This window comes from Salvelinus sp. IW2-2015, unplaced genomic scaffold (assembly GCF_002910315.2).
Source record: "Salvelinus sp. IW2-2015 unplaced genomic scaffold, ASM291031v2 Un_scaffold3026, whole genome shotgun sequence".
Classification (NCBI taxonomy): domain Eukaryota; kingdom Metazoa; phylum Chordata; class Actinopteri; order Salmoniformes; family Salmonidae; genus Salvelinus; species Salvelinus sp. IW2-2015.
The window spans coordinates 29,519-48,435 of NW_019944318.1; the positions used below are offsets into that span (position 1 = coordinate 29,519).

Here is an 18,917-nt window from a genome sequence, read left to right on the forward strand (position 1 = left end):
CCCTTAAATCCCTCTAACGGTGTGTGGGTCAGACTTCGGTTAAATACGATCATCTCCACTTTCTCTGTACACAACGGTAGAACGATGAGTGAAAGTAGATTCCCGCAGCATTCTCTGTCTCCTCCCATCACCAGTGTGACGCACCAAAGATGTTAAAGATCACAGCAAGCATTACTATGAATGATAGTCACTGACACACTAGCGAGAACACTCAGGGGTTTTTGGGAGACCTCCGGATGGCGAGTGAGTATTTGTCTAAAGTTGGAGTCATACATCCATGCGCTTCCTCTGTACAGAGAGAGTCTAGATGATATACATCCAGCCTCTACAGATACAGTCTAGTATGGTATACCATCCCAGTCTCACAGAGCTATCGTCTATGGATTAATTAAACATTCTTGTAACCACGCGGACTCTTTTACTACTATTTTAATTTTATCTGTTTCTTTATGTGTGTAAAGTATAATCTTTCAAATAACCTCTACACTTATGTTACTTTCTTAGTGTAATTGTTACTTATACCATCCAGCCCGCACAGCAGTCGTCTAAGTGGATATACATCCGCCTCTACAGATTACGTCTAGTGGAGTATACATCCAGCCTCTACAGAGTACGCTTCTAGTGGAGTATCAGCCCAGACTACTTGGCTATAACATAGTCCTCAGTACTCTAGTGGAGTATACATCCAGGCCTTCTACAGAGTACGTACTCAGGGAGTATACATCCAGCCTCGTACAGGTACGTCTATTCCGGAAATTTATTACACCCGAGCCTCTACACGAGTACGTACTAGTGGATATACACCACTGCCGTAGTCAGTACGGTACTAAGTTGGGAGTATCCTGTATCCAGTCCAGTACGTTACTGAGAATCACCTTGACAGTACGTTAGGGAGTTACATCCACGCTCCGTAGGTACGTTGGAGTTACATCCAGCCTCTCACATGAGTTCGTTTCTAGTGGAGGTATATCATCAGCTGCGTACTACAGTAGTCTACGGGATGGTAATAGCATCCAGCCTCTTTATCTAGAGTACGTTCTAGTGTGGAGAATAACATCCAGCTCTACAGCAAGTACGCTCTAAGTGAGCTATACATCTCCAGCCTCGTACAGAGTATCGTCTAATGGGAAGTATACATTCCAGGACCTCTTAAGAGTACTTTTAGTGAGAGTATCAACTACATTCCCAGCCTCCTACAGTAGTTACCCCGTCTAGTGAAAGTCAATACATCCAGCCTCTACACAAGATACACCGTCTAAGTGGAGCCTAATACATCCAGCCTCTACATACGAGTACGTCTCATGAGTATCACTCCAGCCTCTTACAGAGTACGTTCTAGTGGAGTATACATCCAGCCTCTACAGAGTACGTCTAGTAGGAGTAATACATCCAGCCTCTACAGAGTACGTCTAGTGGAGTATACATCCAGCCTCTACAGAGTAAGCTTAGTGGAGTATACATTCAGCCTCACAGAGTACGTCAGGGAGTATACATACCCAGCCCATCTACAGATGATTCTGACGTGTTAATCAGCCTTACAGTGGAGTAATGAGTATACATCCATGCTCTCTACAGATAAGTCTATGGAGAATACTACAATCCAGCCTCTACAGCGACTCTGTCATGGAGATCACTACATCCCGCCTCTACAGCAGTACAGTCTATGGAAGTTACCAGTATACATCCAGCCTCTACAGAGTACGTCTAGTGGAGTATACATCCAGCCTCTACAGAGTACGTCTAGTGGAGTATACATCCAGCCTCTACAGACTAAGTCTAGTGGAGTATACATCCAGCCTCTACAGACTACGTCTAGTGGAGTATACATCCAGCATCATTGAGAAAGCTGTTGACCTGGGCTCCCTATATCCAGCCCTGAGAATTGATGAGCTTCAGAAGCCAGGATGCAGAACAAATGTGAGAATATGTCTAGTTTAGCAAGACTATATGTATGTTATTTTTTGACAGATGTTCGTGATAATGACTCAACACTCCAGAAACCTGGTGAAGTTTCTGCAGAAGAAGGTAGACTCTGACGAGGTCCTGGAAGTTAAAGAGTGAGTATGGGTAATGTAGTTTATTAAATGTGCGAATGAGGCAGTAACATTACATCTTTCTCATCCATTTTATTMTGTGTGTGTGTTTCCCAGAATCTTTGGGGCCTACAGTATGGACGTGGTGGCAAGTAGCGCGTTCAGTGTTGACGTTGATTCTATCAACCAACCCAATGATCCCTTAGTCGTCAACGTAAAGAAACTACTCAAATTCAACCTGTTAAATCCTCTCCTAATCTTAGTAGGTAAGCTGTGCGTGTGTGTGAACATAATGTAGTCCCTATATCTCTCTGATGTAGTCGAAGAGGAATGACCTGCCTTGTTAAGCAATGTATTTTTCATTTCAATGTACAGTGTAAATTTACACTCTTTTCTTCTATTAATTCCTCATCTCTTCTAGTTTCTTCATTTCAATTATCTTCTCTCCTGTCTTCTCCTCTTCTGTTACTCCTCTCCTTCTCTCACTCCAGTGTTGTTCCCGTTTATGCGTCCGCTCCTGGAAAAGTGTAACGTCTCTCTCCTACCTGCTGGTGCTATGAAATTCTTCTATTCCTTCCTGAGGAAGATCAAAGCAGAGAGGAGCAAGAATGTACACAATGTGAGCTACAACCCTTAACCATAACCACCTACCCTAAACCTAACCACCTACCCTCAACCTAACCTATCCTGATGCCTAGTCACTTCAAACTGCCAGGGCTCTACAGTGCAACCATWTTACTCACATATGCTCCTAAATATTTTGCTGTGCGACCTGGAATGTGTATGTAGGAGCACCAGCGCCCATGGCAAAAAATTAAGGATTCTAGCTTTAATATCAGAAATATTTTTCGTTGAAATATTTTTCGTTGTGCTCCTAAAGTTCTTTGTGTGCGCCTAGATTTTCAACTTAGGCGCCCAGAAGCTCCCTGTAAAAAAGTCAGCTTAGAGCCCTGCCTGCCTTTATGTACATACAGTACCTACCTTAATATCTCGTACCCTCAGCACTTGATTGTTTGTGTACTCCCMGTATATAGCTTCATTCTTGTGTATTTTATTACTCGTGTTTACAATTTTACAATTTTAAATTGTATTTAACTCTATCATTGGGACGGGCTCAAGCAACAATTTCACGGCAAAGTCTATGTGAACAAATACAATTTMATTTGATTTAATTTCCACCCCAACCATACCCCAGTCAGTACCAGTACCTTATCCTCAACCCCACTGAAGTGGCATCATGATTACTGATAGGTGTGGTGTTTGGTTTGGCCCTGCAGACCAGAGTGGACTTAATGCAGCTGATGGTGGACTCTCAGATCCCACAGGACCACAGCTCCAAGGAGGCCGCACACAAAGGTAAGTAAGTCAAAATCATGGACAGGGCTGACAACGGTCGTGTTGTGGTTCTCTCTGTACAACCTCATCTCAGAGCATTTCATATTATTCTGTATGTACACTACCATTCAAAAGTTTGGGGTCACTTAGAAATGTCCTTGTTTTTGAAAGAAAAGCAKATTTTTTTGTCCATTAAAATAACCTCAAATTGATCAGAAATACAGTTTAGACATTGTTAATGTTGTAAATGACTATCAAAGCAGAGAGGAGCAAGAATGTACACAATGTGAGCTACAACCCTTAGCTGGAAATGGCTGATTTTTAATGGAARATCTACATAGGCGTACAGAGGCCCATTATCAGCAACCATCACTCCTGTGTTCCAATGGCACGTTGTGTTAGCTTATCCAAGTTTATCATTTTGAAAGGATAATTGATCATTAGAAAATCCTTTTGCAACAGCTGAAAACTGTTGTTCTGATTAAAGAAGCAATAAAACTGGCCTTCTTTAGACTTATTGAGTATCTGGAGCATCAGCATTTGTGGGTTCGATTACAGGCTCTAAATGGCCAGAAACAAATAACTTTCTTCTGAAACGTCAGTCTATTCTGGTTCTGAGAAATGAAGGCTATTCCATAGGAGAAATTGCCAAGCAACTGACGATCTCGTACAACGCTGTGTACTACTCCCTTCACAGAACAGCGCAAACTGTCTCTAACCAGAATAGAAAGAGGAGTGGGAGGCCCCGGTGCWCAACTGAGCAAGAGGACAAGTACATTAGAGTGTCTAGTTTGAGAAACAGACACATTACAWGTCCTCAACTGGCAGCTTCATTAAAAACACCAGTCTCAATTTTCAATTTTACATCTAAAATGTTTGGTGCAGTATTTCTTAATGAATGTGCATTTCAAAAAATGTGCATGAAAATGTGTCATCTCTCATTGAATGACAACAAAGACTTTATTGAAGAAACCCTACTGTTAACCAATCAACTCCGAACTTCGGCTTGCCTCCAGAAAACATGTTGTGAGGCCAAACAGCCGAAAAAAAGTCTAAAACGAACAAAAACGTCACAAAATGTAGTCATAATATATGCRTACTCACAGGAATCCTCTTAGGATCCCCCACCCTGTACCCATCTTCCTCTGCCACTCTTTTCACTGCTTTATCATAGGACACTTTCTGTACTACTCTGACCCTGGCAACCTCAACCTGCCTGTCTCTCAATGGACACCTCCGATCTCCAGCCCCATGGGCACCCCGCCACAGCTAACAGACACAACTTTCTCAACCGATACTATACATTCCTTCGTCTCATGCCCTCCTGCACACTTTTCACTTCTAGGAATTTCTCTGRTGCAACATTACCATAAGCTTAGCACCTAAAACACCATAGTATTTTCGGGAACAAAAGCTCTTACGGGATAACTGACAACTGACCTAATGGGCAAAGACAGACAATGTCTTCTCAGTTTCACCACACTCTCTACTGGGTCTGCGTCGCACCAGGAAGCTTCAATTTCAGATGATCCTCCTCAACACTTAATGCCACCACCGTTATAACTCCTTTCAACGGCGCCCTGCTCCGGAAAGCAAAGCATGTCACAATTCTTGTCCCTAGTCGTGTGGTCCGGATCGCCCACTCGTTCTGGGTGGAAGAAACACAATAAATCATCAAGAGTCCACTTTGCATTACTTTTACCGACTCAACAGTCCCCAACCTCTTCTCCACCCAACCTGACACCAGATATGGATCAGCCAGAATACAAGGATCCATTCTCTCCACAAATCTCACTCCCACTGGGCCAGAATCATCCTTGTCATCAGGACGAGGCTCGAACTTGGCGGTCCTCACCGCAGGTACTTCATCCTCACTCTCGTCAGGTTCCATCACTGAACTACTGAAGAACGTATCCCTCTTTTTGCACATGACGCCAACCTGCCTCACCACACCGCTTCRCTCTACACTAAACTCCTTGGTGGTCATCACTGCACGTGCCACCGCATTTAATTAATCCTCACTTTCGTCACATTCAATTTCCTTCTCTAGCTCTTCCAAAGGTTCTGTGTAATCCTCCATTCCATATTCACTCAAAACATATTCCACTTTTCTCCTTTTTTTCTTGTCCGACATCTTCTCCATCATCAGATCTTCCAGAAGGCTTGTGAAATTCCCCACTCCATATTTACTCATAATATGTTCCTCTTTCTTTTCGATGGTCCCCATCTTCCACCTCTCCACTCGGACACATGCCTCTCCCCCCCCCCCCCACCCCACATAGCTCATATGTATCTCAAAGCTTGTGGGGGGGGGGGGCCTGCGGGGGCTGCTGGGGTGTTGCTATGCCAGTGTCCGAGACGTTGTGAGTTCAAATCCCAAATGAGGGTTGACTCCTAAAGTAATTCAAATTTTTGCAGTGGACTGCAAAACCACTCCCATCATTTATTCATATCCCAGTATGCTTTCTATTGCAGTTAGATTTGTTTTTATTGTTTCTTTCAATATTCTGTGTTTTTGCATGTACATTGCAATTGACAGTGGCATACCACTGTGTTCACGGGCACCCCGTCAAGGTATTGCTTTCAAGGTATAGCTAAAATCATATATTCAACACATTTTGCCACGGAGGTCGAGAAGAAAAATGTTTGCAGTTGTAAAGCTTACTTCCTGAATTCTACACATTACCACAGGCAGAGAGAAAAACGTGCCGTTTTATAGCCAATCCCATGCTGTTACTACAACATTTTTGCAATTGAAGTTAGAGGAATTAGCTTGTTTATAAGCTAATTTTCCTACTATTCTAACACAGAGGCTGAGATAAACGACCCTGTAGAGCCCCCGCTTTGCAGGGGCCTGCTGGGGTTGTGTGGGTATGCCAGTGTTGGATTGATTAATTTAATTAATTAATCTTATGCTACACAAAGATGAAATAACATACATTTTTCTAAACTAATCAATCTGTTAGGTTGGATTTACATGCACCGGTTCACGCCCTGACCGTAGAGATCCTTTTTATGTCTCTATTTTGGGTGGTCAGGGCGTGAGTTTAGGGTGGGCATCTAGTCTGGTGTTCTATGTTGTCCTTGTTTTGTATTTCTGTGTGTTTGGCCTGGTATGGTTCTCAATCAGAGGCAGCTGTCTATCGTTGTCTCTGATTGAGAATCACACTTAGGTAGCCTGTTCCCACCTGTTTGTGGGTGGTTGTTTTCTGTTTTGTGTGGTCACCTTACAGGACTGTTCATTTATTGTTTTTGTTGTTTTGTCAAGTGTTTCATATTTTAATGAAAATAAAGAACACTTACCGCGCTGCACCGTGGTCCTCCTCTTCTCCTCTATACGATGGTCGTGACAGCACCCATTACTGAAATGGTAGTTCCAGTGTAGATGGAATCTGAATAGAGATCGTGGGAATCCACTTCGGATGAAATTCCAATAGGATTTAAACATCACTTTGCAAGCCAGCATAATGTGACTTGATGCTGGTTTTGCTTTAGATTATGCTGGTCACTAGTGTCCAACACACAGCGAATACTGGTCACCAGCAAAAAAACACAGGAAATGCTGATCACCAGCAAAACCACAACAAAGGCAGGTCCCCAGCGAAAACACAACGAAGGATGGTCTGCCAGCATAACCAACTAGATCATGCTTGTCTACCAGCATAACCAGCTAGACAATGTTGGTCAGCCAGCAGAACCCGTTAGACCATGCTGGTCAGACCTGTTTGACCAACATAGACCAGCAGAAACCAGCATGGAACAGCATAGACCAGCTTGAAATGTATGCTGGTCTAGGCTGTTGGTTTTCAGCAGGGCTTGTGTTGTGGTTGTGTTTCTCTCTGAGCGATTGTGTTGTGGTTGTGTTCCAGGGCTGACGGACCATGAGATCCTGTCCCAGGCGTTGACATATATCTTTGGGGGCTATGAGACCAGCAGCAGCACACTGGGTTTTCTATCCTATAACCTGGCAACAAACCCTGACGTCCAGGCTGCTCTGCAGGATGAGATCGACCAGATCTTCCCCGACAAGGTGACCTCAAGCTGCCATTTACACCCCATTCTGGAACTGTGAGGGTTTATGACATAGCCCCTCAAGTAATTAAATAGAATCTCGATGGTCAAAGGTCACTCAAGTGTTTCCCATGAAGGGTAGTGAAGTTGTGCCTGTCTCCCTGCAGGCTCCGCCCACCTATGAAGMGCTGATGCAGATGGAGTATCTGGACATGGTCATCAACGAGACCTTGCGGGTGTATCCCATCATCAGCCGGCTAGAGAGGGTTGCCAAGGCGACCGTGGAGGTGAATGGTGTGACCATCCCCAAGGGAACTGTTGTCATGATCCCAATCATGGTCCTTCACCACCACCCAACACACTGGCCCAAACCTGACGTCTTCCGACCAGAGAGGTACGGTACATTCAGTAACACTCGTCTCTGCTTTACTACTGGGTCGTTTCGCACAAAACTGGAACAAAAAACAGACCATGATGGCGCAGTGGTCTAAGGCACTGCTTCGCAGTGCTAACTGTGCCACCAGAGATTCTGGGTGCGAGCCCAGGCTCTGTCGCAGCCGGCCGCGACCGCCAGGCCCATTGGGTGGCTCACAATTGGCCCAGCGTCGTCCGGGTTAGGGAGGATTTGGCCGGCAGGGATATCCTTGTCTCATTGCGCACTATCGACTCCTGTGGCAGGCTGTGCACAGTGCACGCTGACCAGGTCACCAGGTGTACAGTGTTTCCTCCGAAACATTGGTGTGGCTGGCTTCCAGGTTGGATGGGCAATGTGTCAAGAAGCAGTGTGGCTTGGTTGGGTTGTGTTTCGGAGGACACATGGCTCTCAACCGTCGCCTCTCCCGAGTCCGTACGGGAGTTGCAGCGATGAGACAAGACTGTAAACTACCAATTGGATACCATGAAATTGGGGAGAAAAAAGGGGTAAAATAAAAATTATATATGTTTTTTTAAACCATTTCCTCCAAATGACTTTTTTGTGTATTATATTTTGAAAAAAGTAATGTATTCAATTTCATAAAGAACCAAAAAGTCATGGTCTGTTGTTGTTCCAGTTTAATGTGGAACAACTCAAACTCTTGGCTCTACTCTATCCTACTGTACTCTACCATAGTAAGGAACATATAGTCTACTGAGTCCTACACCACAGTTACTGAACGCTACTAATTATAGAGACTGTGGAGTTACTGACCACTACTAGTTATAGAGTCTGTGGAGTTACTGACCACTACTAGTTATAGAGTCTGTGGAGTTACTGACCACTACTAGTTATAGAAACTGTAGAGTTACTGACCACTACTAGTTATAGAGTCTGTGGAGTTACTGACCACTACTAGTTATAGAGTCTGTGGAGTTACTGACCACTACTAGTTATAGAGTCTGTAGAGTTACTGACCACTACTAGTTATGGAGTCTGTAGAGTTACTGACCACTACTAGTTATAGAGTCTGTAGAGTTACTGACCACTACTAGTTATAGAGTCTGTAGTAGCAGTTACTGACCCCTATATAAGAGTCTGTAGAGTTGCCTGGTATAGAGTCTGTAGAGTTAACTGACCACTATTAGTTATAGACGTCTGTAGAGTTACTGACCAATACTAGTATAAGAAACTGTAGAGTTACTGACCAATACTCTAGTTATAGAGTCTGTAGAGTTACTGACCACCACTTTAGTTATGGAGAATGTAGAATTACTGACCACCTAGTTATAGAGCCTGTGGAGTTACTGACCACTACTAGTTATAGAGTCTGTAGAGTTACTGACCACTACTCCAGTTATAGAGACTGTAAAGCTACTGACCACTACTAGTTATAGAGCCTGTAGAGTTACTGACCACTACTAGTTATAGAGTCTGTAGAGTTACTCACCACTATTCTAGTTATAGAGTCTGTAGAGTTACTGACCACTACTAGTTATATATAAGTCTGTAGAGTTACTGACCACTACTCTAGTTATTAGAGTCTGGAGAGTTACTGACCAATACAAGTTATAGAGCCTGTAGAGTTACTGACCACCACTAGTTATAGAGCCTGTAGAGTTACTGACCACTACTAGTTATAGAGTCTGGAGAGTTACTGACCACTACTCTAGTTATAGAGCCTGTAGAGTTACTGACCACTACAAGTTATAGAGCCTGTAGAGTTACTGACCACCACTAGTTATAGAGCATGTAGAGTTACTGACCACTACTAGTTATAGAGTCTGTAGAGTTACTGACCACTACTCTAGTTATAGAGCCTGTAGAGTTACTGACCAATACAAGTTATAGAGCCTGTAGAGTTACTGACCACCACTAGTTATAGAGCTCTGTAGAGTTACTGACCACTACTAGTTATAGAGTCTGTAGAGTTACTGACCACTACTCAGTTATAGAGCTGTAGAGTTACTGCCACTACTAGTTATAGAGTCTCTAGAGTACTGACCATACTAGTATTAGAGTCTGTAGAGTTACTGACCACTACTCTAGTTATAGAGTCGTAGAGTACTGACCACTACTAATTATAAGTCTGAGAGTTACTGACCACTACTCATGTTATAGAGTTCTCTAGAGCTACTGACCACTACTAGTTATATTGTCCCAGAGCTTACTGACCACTACTCTATTATAGAGGCTGTAGAGCTACTACCACTACTAATTATAGTCTGTAGAGTTACTGACCACTACTAGTTATAGAGTCTGTAGAGTTACTGACCACTAATCTAGTTATAGAATCTGTAGAGTTACTGACCACTACTAGTATATAGAGCTGAGAGATACTGAACACTACAGTTTATAGAGCTGTAGAGTTACTGACCACTACTAGTTATTATAACTCGTAGAGTTACTGACCACTACTAGTTATATTAGTCTCCAGAGTTACTGACCACTACTAGTTATAGAGTCTTAGAGTTACTGACCACTACTAGTTATAAGTCTAGAGTTACTGACCACTACCTAGTTATAGAGCCTTGTAGAGTTACTGACCACTACTAGTTATAGAGTCTGTAGAGTTACTGACCACTACTCTAGTTATAGAGTCTGTAGAGTTACTGAACCACTACTCTAGTTATAGAGTCTGTAGAGTTACTGACCACTACTAGTTATTAAGTCTGTAGAGTTACTGACCACTACTCTAGTTATAGAGTCTGTAGAGTTACTGACCACTACTCTAGTTATACAGTCTGTAGAGTTTCTGACCACTACTCTAGTTAAATATTCTGTAGCATTGCTGAACACTACTCTAGTTAAATATTCTGTAGCATTGCTGAACACTACTCTAGTTATAGAGTCTGTAGAGTTACTGAACACTACTCTAGTGTAGAACACAGTGCTGAATGCTACTTTGATCTGAACACACCTCTGTCTCAGGTTCAGTAAAAGACAGACGGAACATTGATCCCTACACCTTCCTTCCGTTTGGGATGGGGCCCAGGAACTGTATCGGCATGAGATTCGCCCTCCAGACCATTAAGCTGGTGATAGTAGAGATCCTCCAGAGCTTCAGTTTTGTCACCTGCAAGGAGACAGAGGTGAGATTACTGATRGTCTCAATGGGATTATTGGTGTGCTTGAGTCTTTGTGTGTATGCGTGCAAGTTTTTGAATATGTTGGTGGTGAATGTTGGCTTGTGATGGCATATCTTTGTGTTGTTGACTGTAATAAAGCTGTTTGGGTGAGCTTAGGTTCTCAAAACAGAATTAAACCGTAACTGATTACAGTGAGAGACTGTGTGGTGTTGTATTCATGTCGATTTTTATATTGACTTCCTGGATGTGTCCTCAGGTTCCTCTGGAGCTGTTTGACAACGGCTTCCTCGCCCCAACGAAGCCCATCAAACTGAAGCTGGTCCCCCGTGTTGTGGCCCCCAGKCAGGATTGAGAGGAGAGGCACAGGTATACAGGACAGTACCCTGTTAGTCTAGCCAAGTCGGTTCCTGCTTCAGTCAAACATGGCAATGAGTAAATTGTCTAAAGGGCAAGGCAACCTTCCTGTTGGAAGGGATCAGCTTAGACTCATTGATATTCCAGGCTTATACTCTGGAATTAGTACAATTTATTGATTTTATAGTGAAGAAACTACCCAACTAGCTATATTAATAAAATATTGACGTGCGTAGGCTTTTGGTCTCATATTTTCAGGAATCCCTTGAAATTACGATGACTCGTCTCAAGGGTCATGCAATGAGTATAAAGTGAATACAATATMGACAATCGTAGTAACCATGTGTGCCTTCATTTGTTTTGTAAAATCATTTKTTTTCAGGCATTGAACAACCACAAATCTCTAACTAACTTACCTGCAAGAGACTGCTGCAACACAATGTACAACCAATATATAATATATGACCATGAATTATCTCATGCTATTACTGATGTAAGATAGTATGCCTCATATAACCCTCTTATAAAACTCACATACCAAGTCCACCAACCCCTCCTGTATATTATGCTTTGCAATAGAATGCCTGAGAAGGTCACCTCCTCTGTTTGTGCTTTATGGTATTTTGGAATGTGTTATGTAATTATTTAATCTGTAGTGTAATTCTAACAGTAATACTGCTGGACTGAAGTAAATGTTTTCTACCTGATAGACGAGCTGTTTGAGTTGAATCTGTTCTGTTCCCCAGTCACCTGTACGTGCACCTGTTCCCCAGTCACCTGTACGTTCACCTGTTCCCCAGTCACCTGTACATTCACCTGTTCCCCAGTCACCTGTACGTTCACCTGTTCCCCAGTCACCTGTACGTTCACCTGTTCCCCAGTCACCTGTACGTTCACCTGTTCTCCGTCACCTGTACGTTCACCTGTTCTCCAGTCAGCCTGTACGTTCACACTGTTCCCCAGTCACCTGTACGTTCACCTGTTCCCAGTCACCTGTACGCTCACCTGTTCCCCAGTCACCTGTACGTTCACCTGTTCTCCAGTCACCTGTACGTTCACCTGTTCTCCAGTCAGCTGTACGTACCTGTTCCCAGTCACCTGTACGTTCACCTGTTCCCCAGTCACCTGTACGTTCACCTGTTCCCCAGTCACCTGTACGTTCACCTGTTCCCCAGTCACCTGTATGTTCACCTGTTCCCCAGTTGTGTGTAGCCCTGTTAACCTTTTTATATCTGGAGAAAAAAAGAAATCTACCAACATGAATTTCTCTACATTTATAAGACTTGTTCATAAAGGAAAATGTGTTCATAAGAAGGGCCTGAGATCAAAGTCAATATTCAGACCACTAGGGGTCAATGTTTTTAGATTGTAAACCATAAATCCTACCTGGATGTATGGATTATCAAAGTGAAGGATGCATCACACACAGATTTATACACAAAGCCCACAGATCGCAATACCTTGCTATGAGCGGAGAGTATGCATCCCCTTCCCGTCAAGAATGGTCTACCATATAGCCAGTTATGCAGGGTTAAACTAATCTGTGGCCACCAGACACATTTTGACAACAATGCTAAAAAAAATGACAGATACATTTAAAATGAGAGGCTACAAGTACAAAACTCTTGATGCTGCAATGATGAAAATAAAACCAAGAGAGGAATTACTAAAAACTCAACCAAAGAAGAAAAACAATGCAACCGTCTTTTGCACTAAGTACACCAAGGGTTCGGAGAAATTCTTTTTAATTTTTTACATTTTTATTTAACTAGGCAAGTCAGTTAAGAACAAATTCTTATTTTCAATTACAGCCGAAGAACAGTGGGTTAACTGCCTTGTTCAGGGGCAGAACAACAGATTGTTACCTTGTCAGCTCAGGAATTCAATCTTGCAACCTTTCGGTTACTAGTCCAACACTCTAACCACTAGGCTACCTGCAGCCCCAAATGAAAGCAATTCTGAAAAATCACTGGCATATTCTGCATTCAGACAAAAAAATCGCACATCTCTTCTAGGTATCCCCACTGGTGGTCTATAAGCGTCGTCGCAATATTGGAGATAGTTAGGTGAGATCTGACCTGCCCCCTGAGCCTACTCAGACACTATAGGAGATAGTTTGGTGAGATCTGACCTGCCCCCTGAGCCTCTCAGACACTCTTGACATCTATCCCAAATGGGAACTACAAATGTGGCTCATGCTCACAGTGCAATAGCACTATAAAAACATATTTCTTCAGACACCCACATACAGGTCAACATCCCTGTTAGGGGTAACATCTCATGCAAGACCAAGGGAGTAATCTATCTCATCACCTGTTCATGTGGAAAAGCCTACGTAGGACAAACGAAAAGACAATTTAAAACAACACATAGCTGAACCCTGCAGCTCAATCAGGTGTCAGAACATTGACTATGCAGTAGTAGCTCACCTTGTTGAAGCTAACCATCCCATCTCCTCCCTCAAATACACAGGCATTGAGCATGTTGCTCTCCCAAGGAGAGGAGGTAACATCGAGATCCTACTACTACAAAGGGAGGCTTACTGGATATCCTATCTAAATACATTGACCCCTTGTGGTCTGAATATTGACTTTGATCTCAGGCCCTTCTTATGAACACATTTTTCCTTTATGAACAAGACTTGTAAATGTATATTCTTTCTACAGCTTATTAGCGTACACCTAATATGTTCCCCCTGTTGATGATGCTCATTATACATTAAGGTTGAACCAAAATATTATATGTAACAAATATGAAATGAAATACGAAATTATTATTTGAAATTGAATGAAACAATAATGTATGTTGACGCTAATATGATGTACAATATTCCATTATGTTCCTATATGATAACAATAGCGTAATGTATTTAATATGCCATATACTATTTTTTAACAGTTTCACTAATTAATTTTAATTAACTTAATCATTATGATTATTGTCATTAGTTGGACTAATTGCACTGTTTGTCTACATAACCTGGTTCAAGTATTCATGACATTACCCTGAGGAAGGCACAGTGATGGCGAAACATTGGTAAATTACCATTAAATTGCTGGGAGTTTATARATGGAGTGTGCGACTTTCTTTATTTTGATATTTATAGATTATTCGCCGTTAGTCAGTACCTCCACACAAACTATTTTTTCTGGGTGTGCACCAGCTCATGTTTTTTAATCTAGTTGTAACCTACCTAACACAGAGACACCTACTGGTCACTGCTCAGCCTGCTATCTCATCGTTATAATGATAATAACAGACTAGGATAATCTATTTATCTATTTATGTGCATAATCTATTTATCTAGGCTGTACATAGTGTAGGCAACAGTGCTGATAGTCTGTCTGTACAGAGGGTGGACTACAGTGTTGATAGTCTGTCTGTACAGAGGGTGGACTACATTGTTGATTGTATTCCACACCAGTGTACATTGCCATTCAGGTTTCAAACTCCCACAGTGACTCAGCAGTCTGAGACACACACACACACACACACACACACACACACACACACACACACACACACACACACACACACACACACACACACACAGAGAGACGCTGTATAGGCAATATTCCAGTCTCAGATTGTTAAGAAACAATGTCTCTCTTCACTTTCATACAGAGCAGAAGGTGTTTCTTGAACTGTGGTAGCATTTGGGCATGGCATTTGAAAATAGTAATTTTTTATTTGATTTAAATGTATTTGGATACATCTTCCAATTCTAAATAAACGAATATGGCAGCTTAATCACTTTAAGTCAATTGTACCATTATGATAACATTGTGCTACTGGTAGGAGTAGTAACACCAATGACGGTAACACCAATAACTGAGGATTTTCTTAAATGGAGACCTGATGATAAAATATAAGGTTATTAAAACCCTTTAAACCTTAAATTACTATTGATATGATTAATCATTTTGCTCACAATGTAATTTACCTTCATTTAAATTGACTAACACCAATGACACTTTTTATTTAGACACATCAAATTATCATTGGAATCTTCAAATTGCGTGTCTTACACTGACAATGAACCTATGGGGTTTTATTTGTATCAACTTGACCTCTGGCCAGGTAGTTGATCAGGATTAATCTCTCTCTTTCAGAGGCAACCCAACCAGCCAGTCAGGTTTCAAACTCCCACAGTCACTCAACACACACACAGTGGCGACCCATCATCCAGGGTACATGTGGCTCTGTTTTTCGCCACACCTGTTAAGCAAAAAAACAAGTATGATGATGGCATTAATACGTGTCACATTTCAATTTGTAAACAAAGTAAAAAATAATAATAATTCCGTTAATAAATACAACCATGGTATACAACCATGGTCTCTAGGTGTTTCAGCCTAGCCCAGTGCTTTCTGTGGTGGTGTGGCAGCCAGTGGAAAATATGGAGGGTAGGGTTTGGTAATGTTCTCTAGTTGCGACTTGATTGGCTCAGTGTTCTGTCATTCATGGGGACACTACATCACCGCAAAATCTACGAGGACAGCTCSGAAATTCAAGCCCCTTGGGTGCTGCCATAGATTTACATTAGAAGTGCCCATCCAAGAAGGCTCAAGGTCATTGGTCAAATCACGTAATAWCTACCTTAGTTTTGATTGGACAGATTTTCTTAACATCAAATTTCCAAAATCTTAGCTAGCAAGATAGACAAGCAGTCATCATCATGAWTCAAGTCGACAATCTACTGGCAAATCCTTTTCAATCCTTGTCATATGATAAAACATATCAGTGCTCATCGGCCATTGGACATAATACTAAGTGTATGTTGTGTAGTAAGCTATTAGTAGCCCATATGCCTCACCCTAAMAATMTGMTCCCTTTCCCCCTCATAACTTTGCCTACTGTTCTGACTTGGTGGTGCACCTGTAGCCTATAGGCTGTTTTAGAGTAATGTCATCATCGAATATTTTATTTGTCTGCTTATATGCCCCCTTTATTTATCCTACGYTTCTGACTTAGTGTACAGGAAGAACACTGTAATAAAGGTCCATGTTCTGAATTTTGTCACTGTATGTTTCAAAAGTGCTATATTGACTACCTCCGTCCTAGCTCGCACATTGTCTTAAGAGGCAATCCGCAATTTCAATTATCCGCTCGTTGTTCCCTTATCCATAGTTTGTACATCTTAATTGTCAGTAGAAACCACATTTATTGAAGAAGTCAGCCATATCAGCTATGTTTTTTTAAAGCAGTAAATGAGGCTGAATGAACTGTTTCGCTGCCAGACAAGGCTCCACTGATAGGCAGGTGTAAGCAGTGGTAAGGATTCACTCTATGGTGCTGAAAACAAAGCTCTGCTGTGGACAGCTTTATTAAGGCCTAACAGTTTGTGGGCACCGTTTGTCACCGTTATAGTGCAATTATGTATTGTTTAGTGTTGTGTTGTGTAGTGGCTTTGCTGGCATGGCATCTAAAAAAAATGGTTGAGTTTGCCCCATCAAGATTCATATGCTAAAATCGCCACTGCACACACACAAACACACACCCACCGGGTACAGGCAATATTCCAGTCTCAGATTGCTAAGAAATAATGGTTATCTTCCCTTTCATACAGGACAGAAGGTAGAGTGTTCCTCTGGGGTTCTGGCACWTTGTCTCCTATCTCAATGTCCGCTCCAGTGAGATCCATCCAGGAGTGGCTGATCCTGTGCAGTTCCCAGACAGACATTATGAAGGCAGTAGAGAGAAAGAGGAAATACGAGTTCTGAGGCAAAGGGCCCACATGTCTTTCTTGTTCCAATGAACCTGTAGTTGTGTTCCTAGTCTATAGAGAAACACTGAACCTGTGGTGGTGTTACTAGTTGTCTATAGAGAAAAACTGAAACTCCACTGGTTTAGAGTGCTGGTGAGACCATATGGAGAACCTGTAGTTTTGGTGCCCTGTTACAAGTTGTTCCTTGCAACTGTGACAGCCCATTCCAGGTTCCTCTGAAGTCTGCACTTGTTCACTTCCTCCTCCCAAGTTTTCAAAAGCATTGGATTGGTCATTGGTGTGTGGCAGACAGTGCTTCAACCTGGGTCATCAGTCAGTCAACGCACCAAAACGGTCTTATCCCACTGAGCTAAGGCCTTGGCATTAGTTTGAGGAGCTAATGAAAAGTCAAGCCTTCACATCTCAGGGAAGGTTACACATTACATGTGTGAAAGGGGCAGGAAAGCTAGACTGAAGGTTCTGTCAAGGGTTCCATCCATTGGCCACAAGGGGGAGTATTAGAACCATGTTAAAAAATACACTGCCATACTCAGAGAGTAGTCAAATCAAATCAAAATGTATTTTATAGTCAGGTTCAATAGCACAGTTCTGACTAACATCTCAGAGAAATGGAGAAGGAAAATGTTCAAATGTACAATAGAAGAAGACGATTGCCCTTCCAGGTAACAGGTTATGTATAGTATAGATTGTACCTATGTCTGTGATTTAAGATCATGTGATGTCTTCTTGGTACTAACTAGCCTATGTGTTCTGGTTTAGGAGCATGTGATGTCTTCTTGGTACTAACTAGCCTATGTGGTCTGGTTTAGGAGCATGTGATGTCTTCTTGGTACTAACTAGCCTATGTGTTCTGGTTTAGGAGCATGTGGATGTCTTCCTTGGTACTAACTAGCCTATGTGTTCTGGTTTAGGAGCATGTGATGTCTTCTTGGTACTAACTAGACTATGTGTTTCTGGGTTTAGGAGCATGGGGCAAACAAATGAATTTCAAGACAATCTATACAAAACATAGGCCTATGGCATAGGTACAGGTCAAACTTCATCAGGTAGCCCTTAAAGCGAATCCAGAAGTAGATAGCTCTGACATCTTGTCAGGTAGGGAGAGTGAGCTCAAGGTGAGCCATTTTTTACCTTCAGCATGCAGTCCATAAGGGAATATATACTGAGCCAACACAACATGTAAAGTGTTGGTCCCCTGTTTCATTCAAAAGAATCTTGTGTACAGATTTGTTTACATCCCTGTTTAGTGAGCATTCTCCTTTTCCAAGATAATCCATCAGGTGGAATGGGGACAATAAAAGGCCACTCTCAAATGTGCAGTTTTGTCACACAACAACAATGCCACAGATGTCTTCAAGTTGGGGAGCGTGCAATTGTCATGCTCACTTAAGGAACACATCCACCAAAGTTGTTGGGCCAGATAATTTCAATGTTCATTCTCTCTACCAGAGAGCCTGCCTCGCAGATGTTGTTTAGAGAATTTGCAGTACGCTCCACCTGGTCCTCACAACCGCAGACCACGTGTAACCACGCCAGCCCCAGGACCTCCACATCCGGCTCTTCATCTGTGGGATCGTTCTGAGATCAGCCACCTGGACAGCTGATGAAACTGAGTATTTCTGTCTGATAATAGAGCCCTTTTTGTGGGGAAAAACTCATTCTGATTGGCTGGGCCTGGCTCCCCAGTGGCTGGGTCTGGCTTCCAAGTGGGTGCCCTATTCCTCCCAGGCAACCCATGGCTGAGCCCCTTCCCCAAGTCATCGTTGAAATCCATAGTATTAGTGCCTAATGAATTTATTTCAATTGACTGATTTCCTTATATGAACTGTAACTCAGTGAAATCCATTGAAAATTGTTGCATGTTGCATTTATATTTTTGTTTCAGTATAGTATTATTTCCAAACCAAAGATATATACATGCAGTACCTAACAAAAGTTTGGGCACATCTACT

The 18,917-nt window shown here is 42.3% G+C and overlaps 1 protein-coding gene across 2 annotated transcripts in view; it reads left to right on the forward strand.

The window, feature by feature from the left end:
* Window positions 1–14,307, forward strand: part of cyp3a65 (cytochrome P450, family 3, subfamily A, polypeptide 65) — a 17,933-nt gene extending 3,626 nt beyond the window's left edge. The window contains exons 3-11 of one of the 2 annotated variants that reach the window (XM_070440805.1): window positions 1,969–2,057; window positions 2,151–2,299; window positions 2,525–2,652; window positions 3,311–3,389; window positions 7,238–7,398; window positions 7,547–7,787; window positions 10,738–10,886; window positions 11,140–11,249; window positions 11,620–12,048. In XM_070440805.1, coding sequence (XP_070296906.1) covers window positions 1,969–2,057; window positions 2,151–2,299; window positions 2,525–2,652; window positions 3,311–3,389; window positions 7,238–7,398; window positions 7,547–7,787; window positions 10,738–10,886; window positions 11,140–11,235 — 1,092 coding nt within the window. In that variant the 3' untranslated portion in view covers window positions 11,236–11,249; window positions 11,620–12,048. Of the gene's footprint in view, window positions 1–1,968; window positions 2,058–2,150; window positions 2,300–2,524; window positions 2,653–3,310; window positions 3,390–7,237; window positions 7,399–7,546; window positions 7,788–10,737; window positions 10,887–11,139 lie in introns of both variants that reach the window. The other variant, XM_070440806.1, reaches the window with a different exon arrangement.
* Window positions 14,308–18,917: the final 4,610 nt, after the last annotated feature.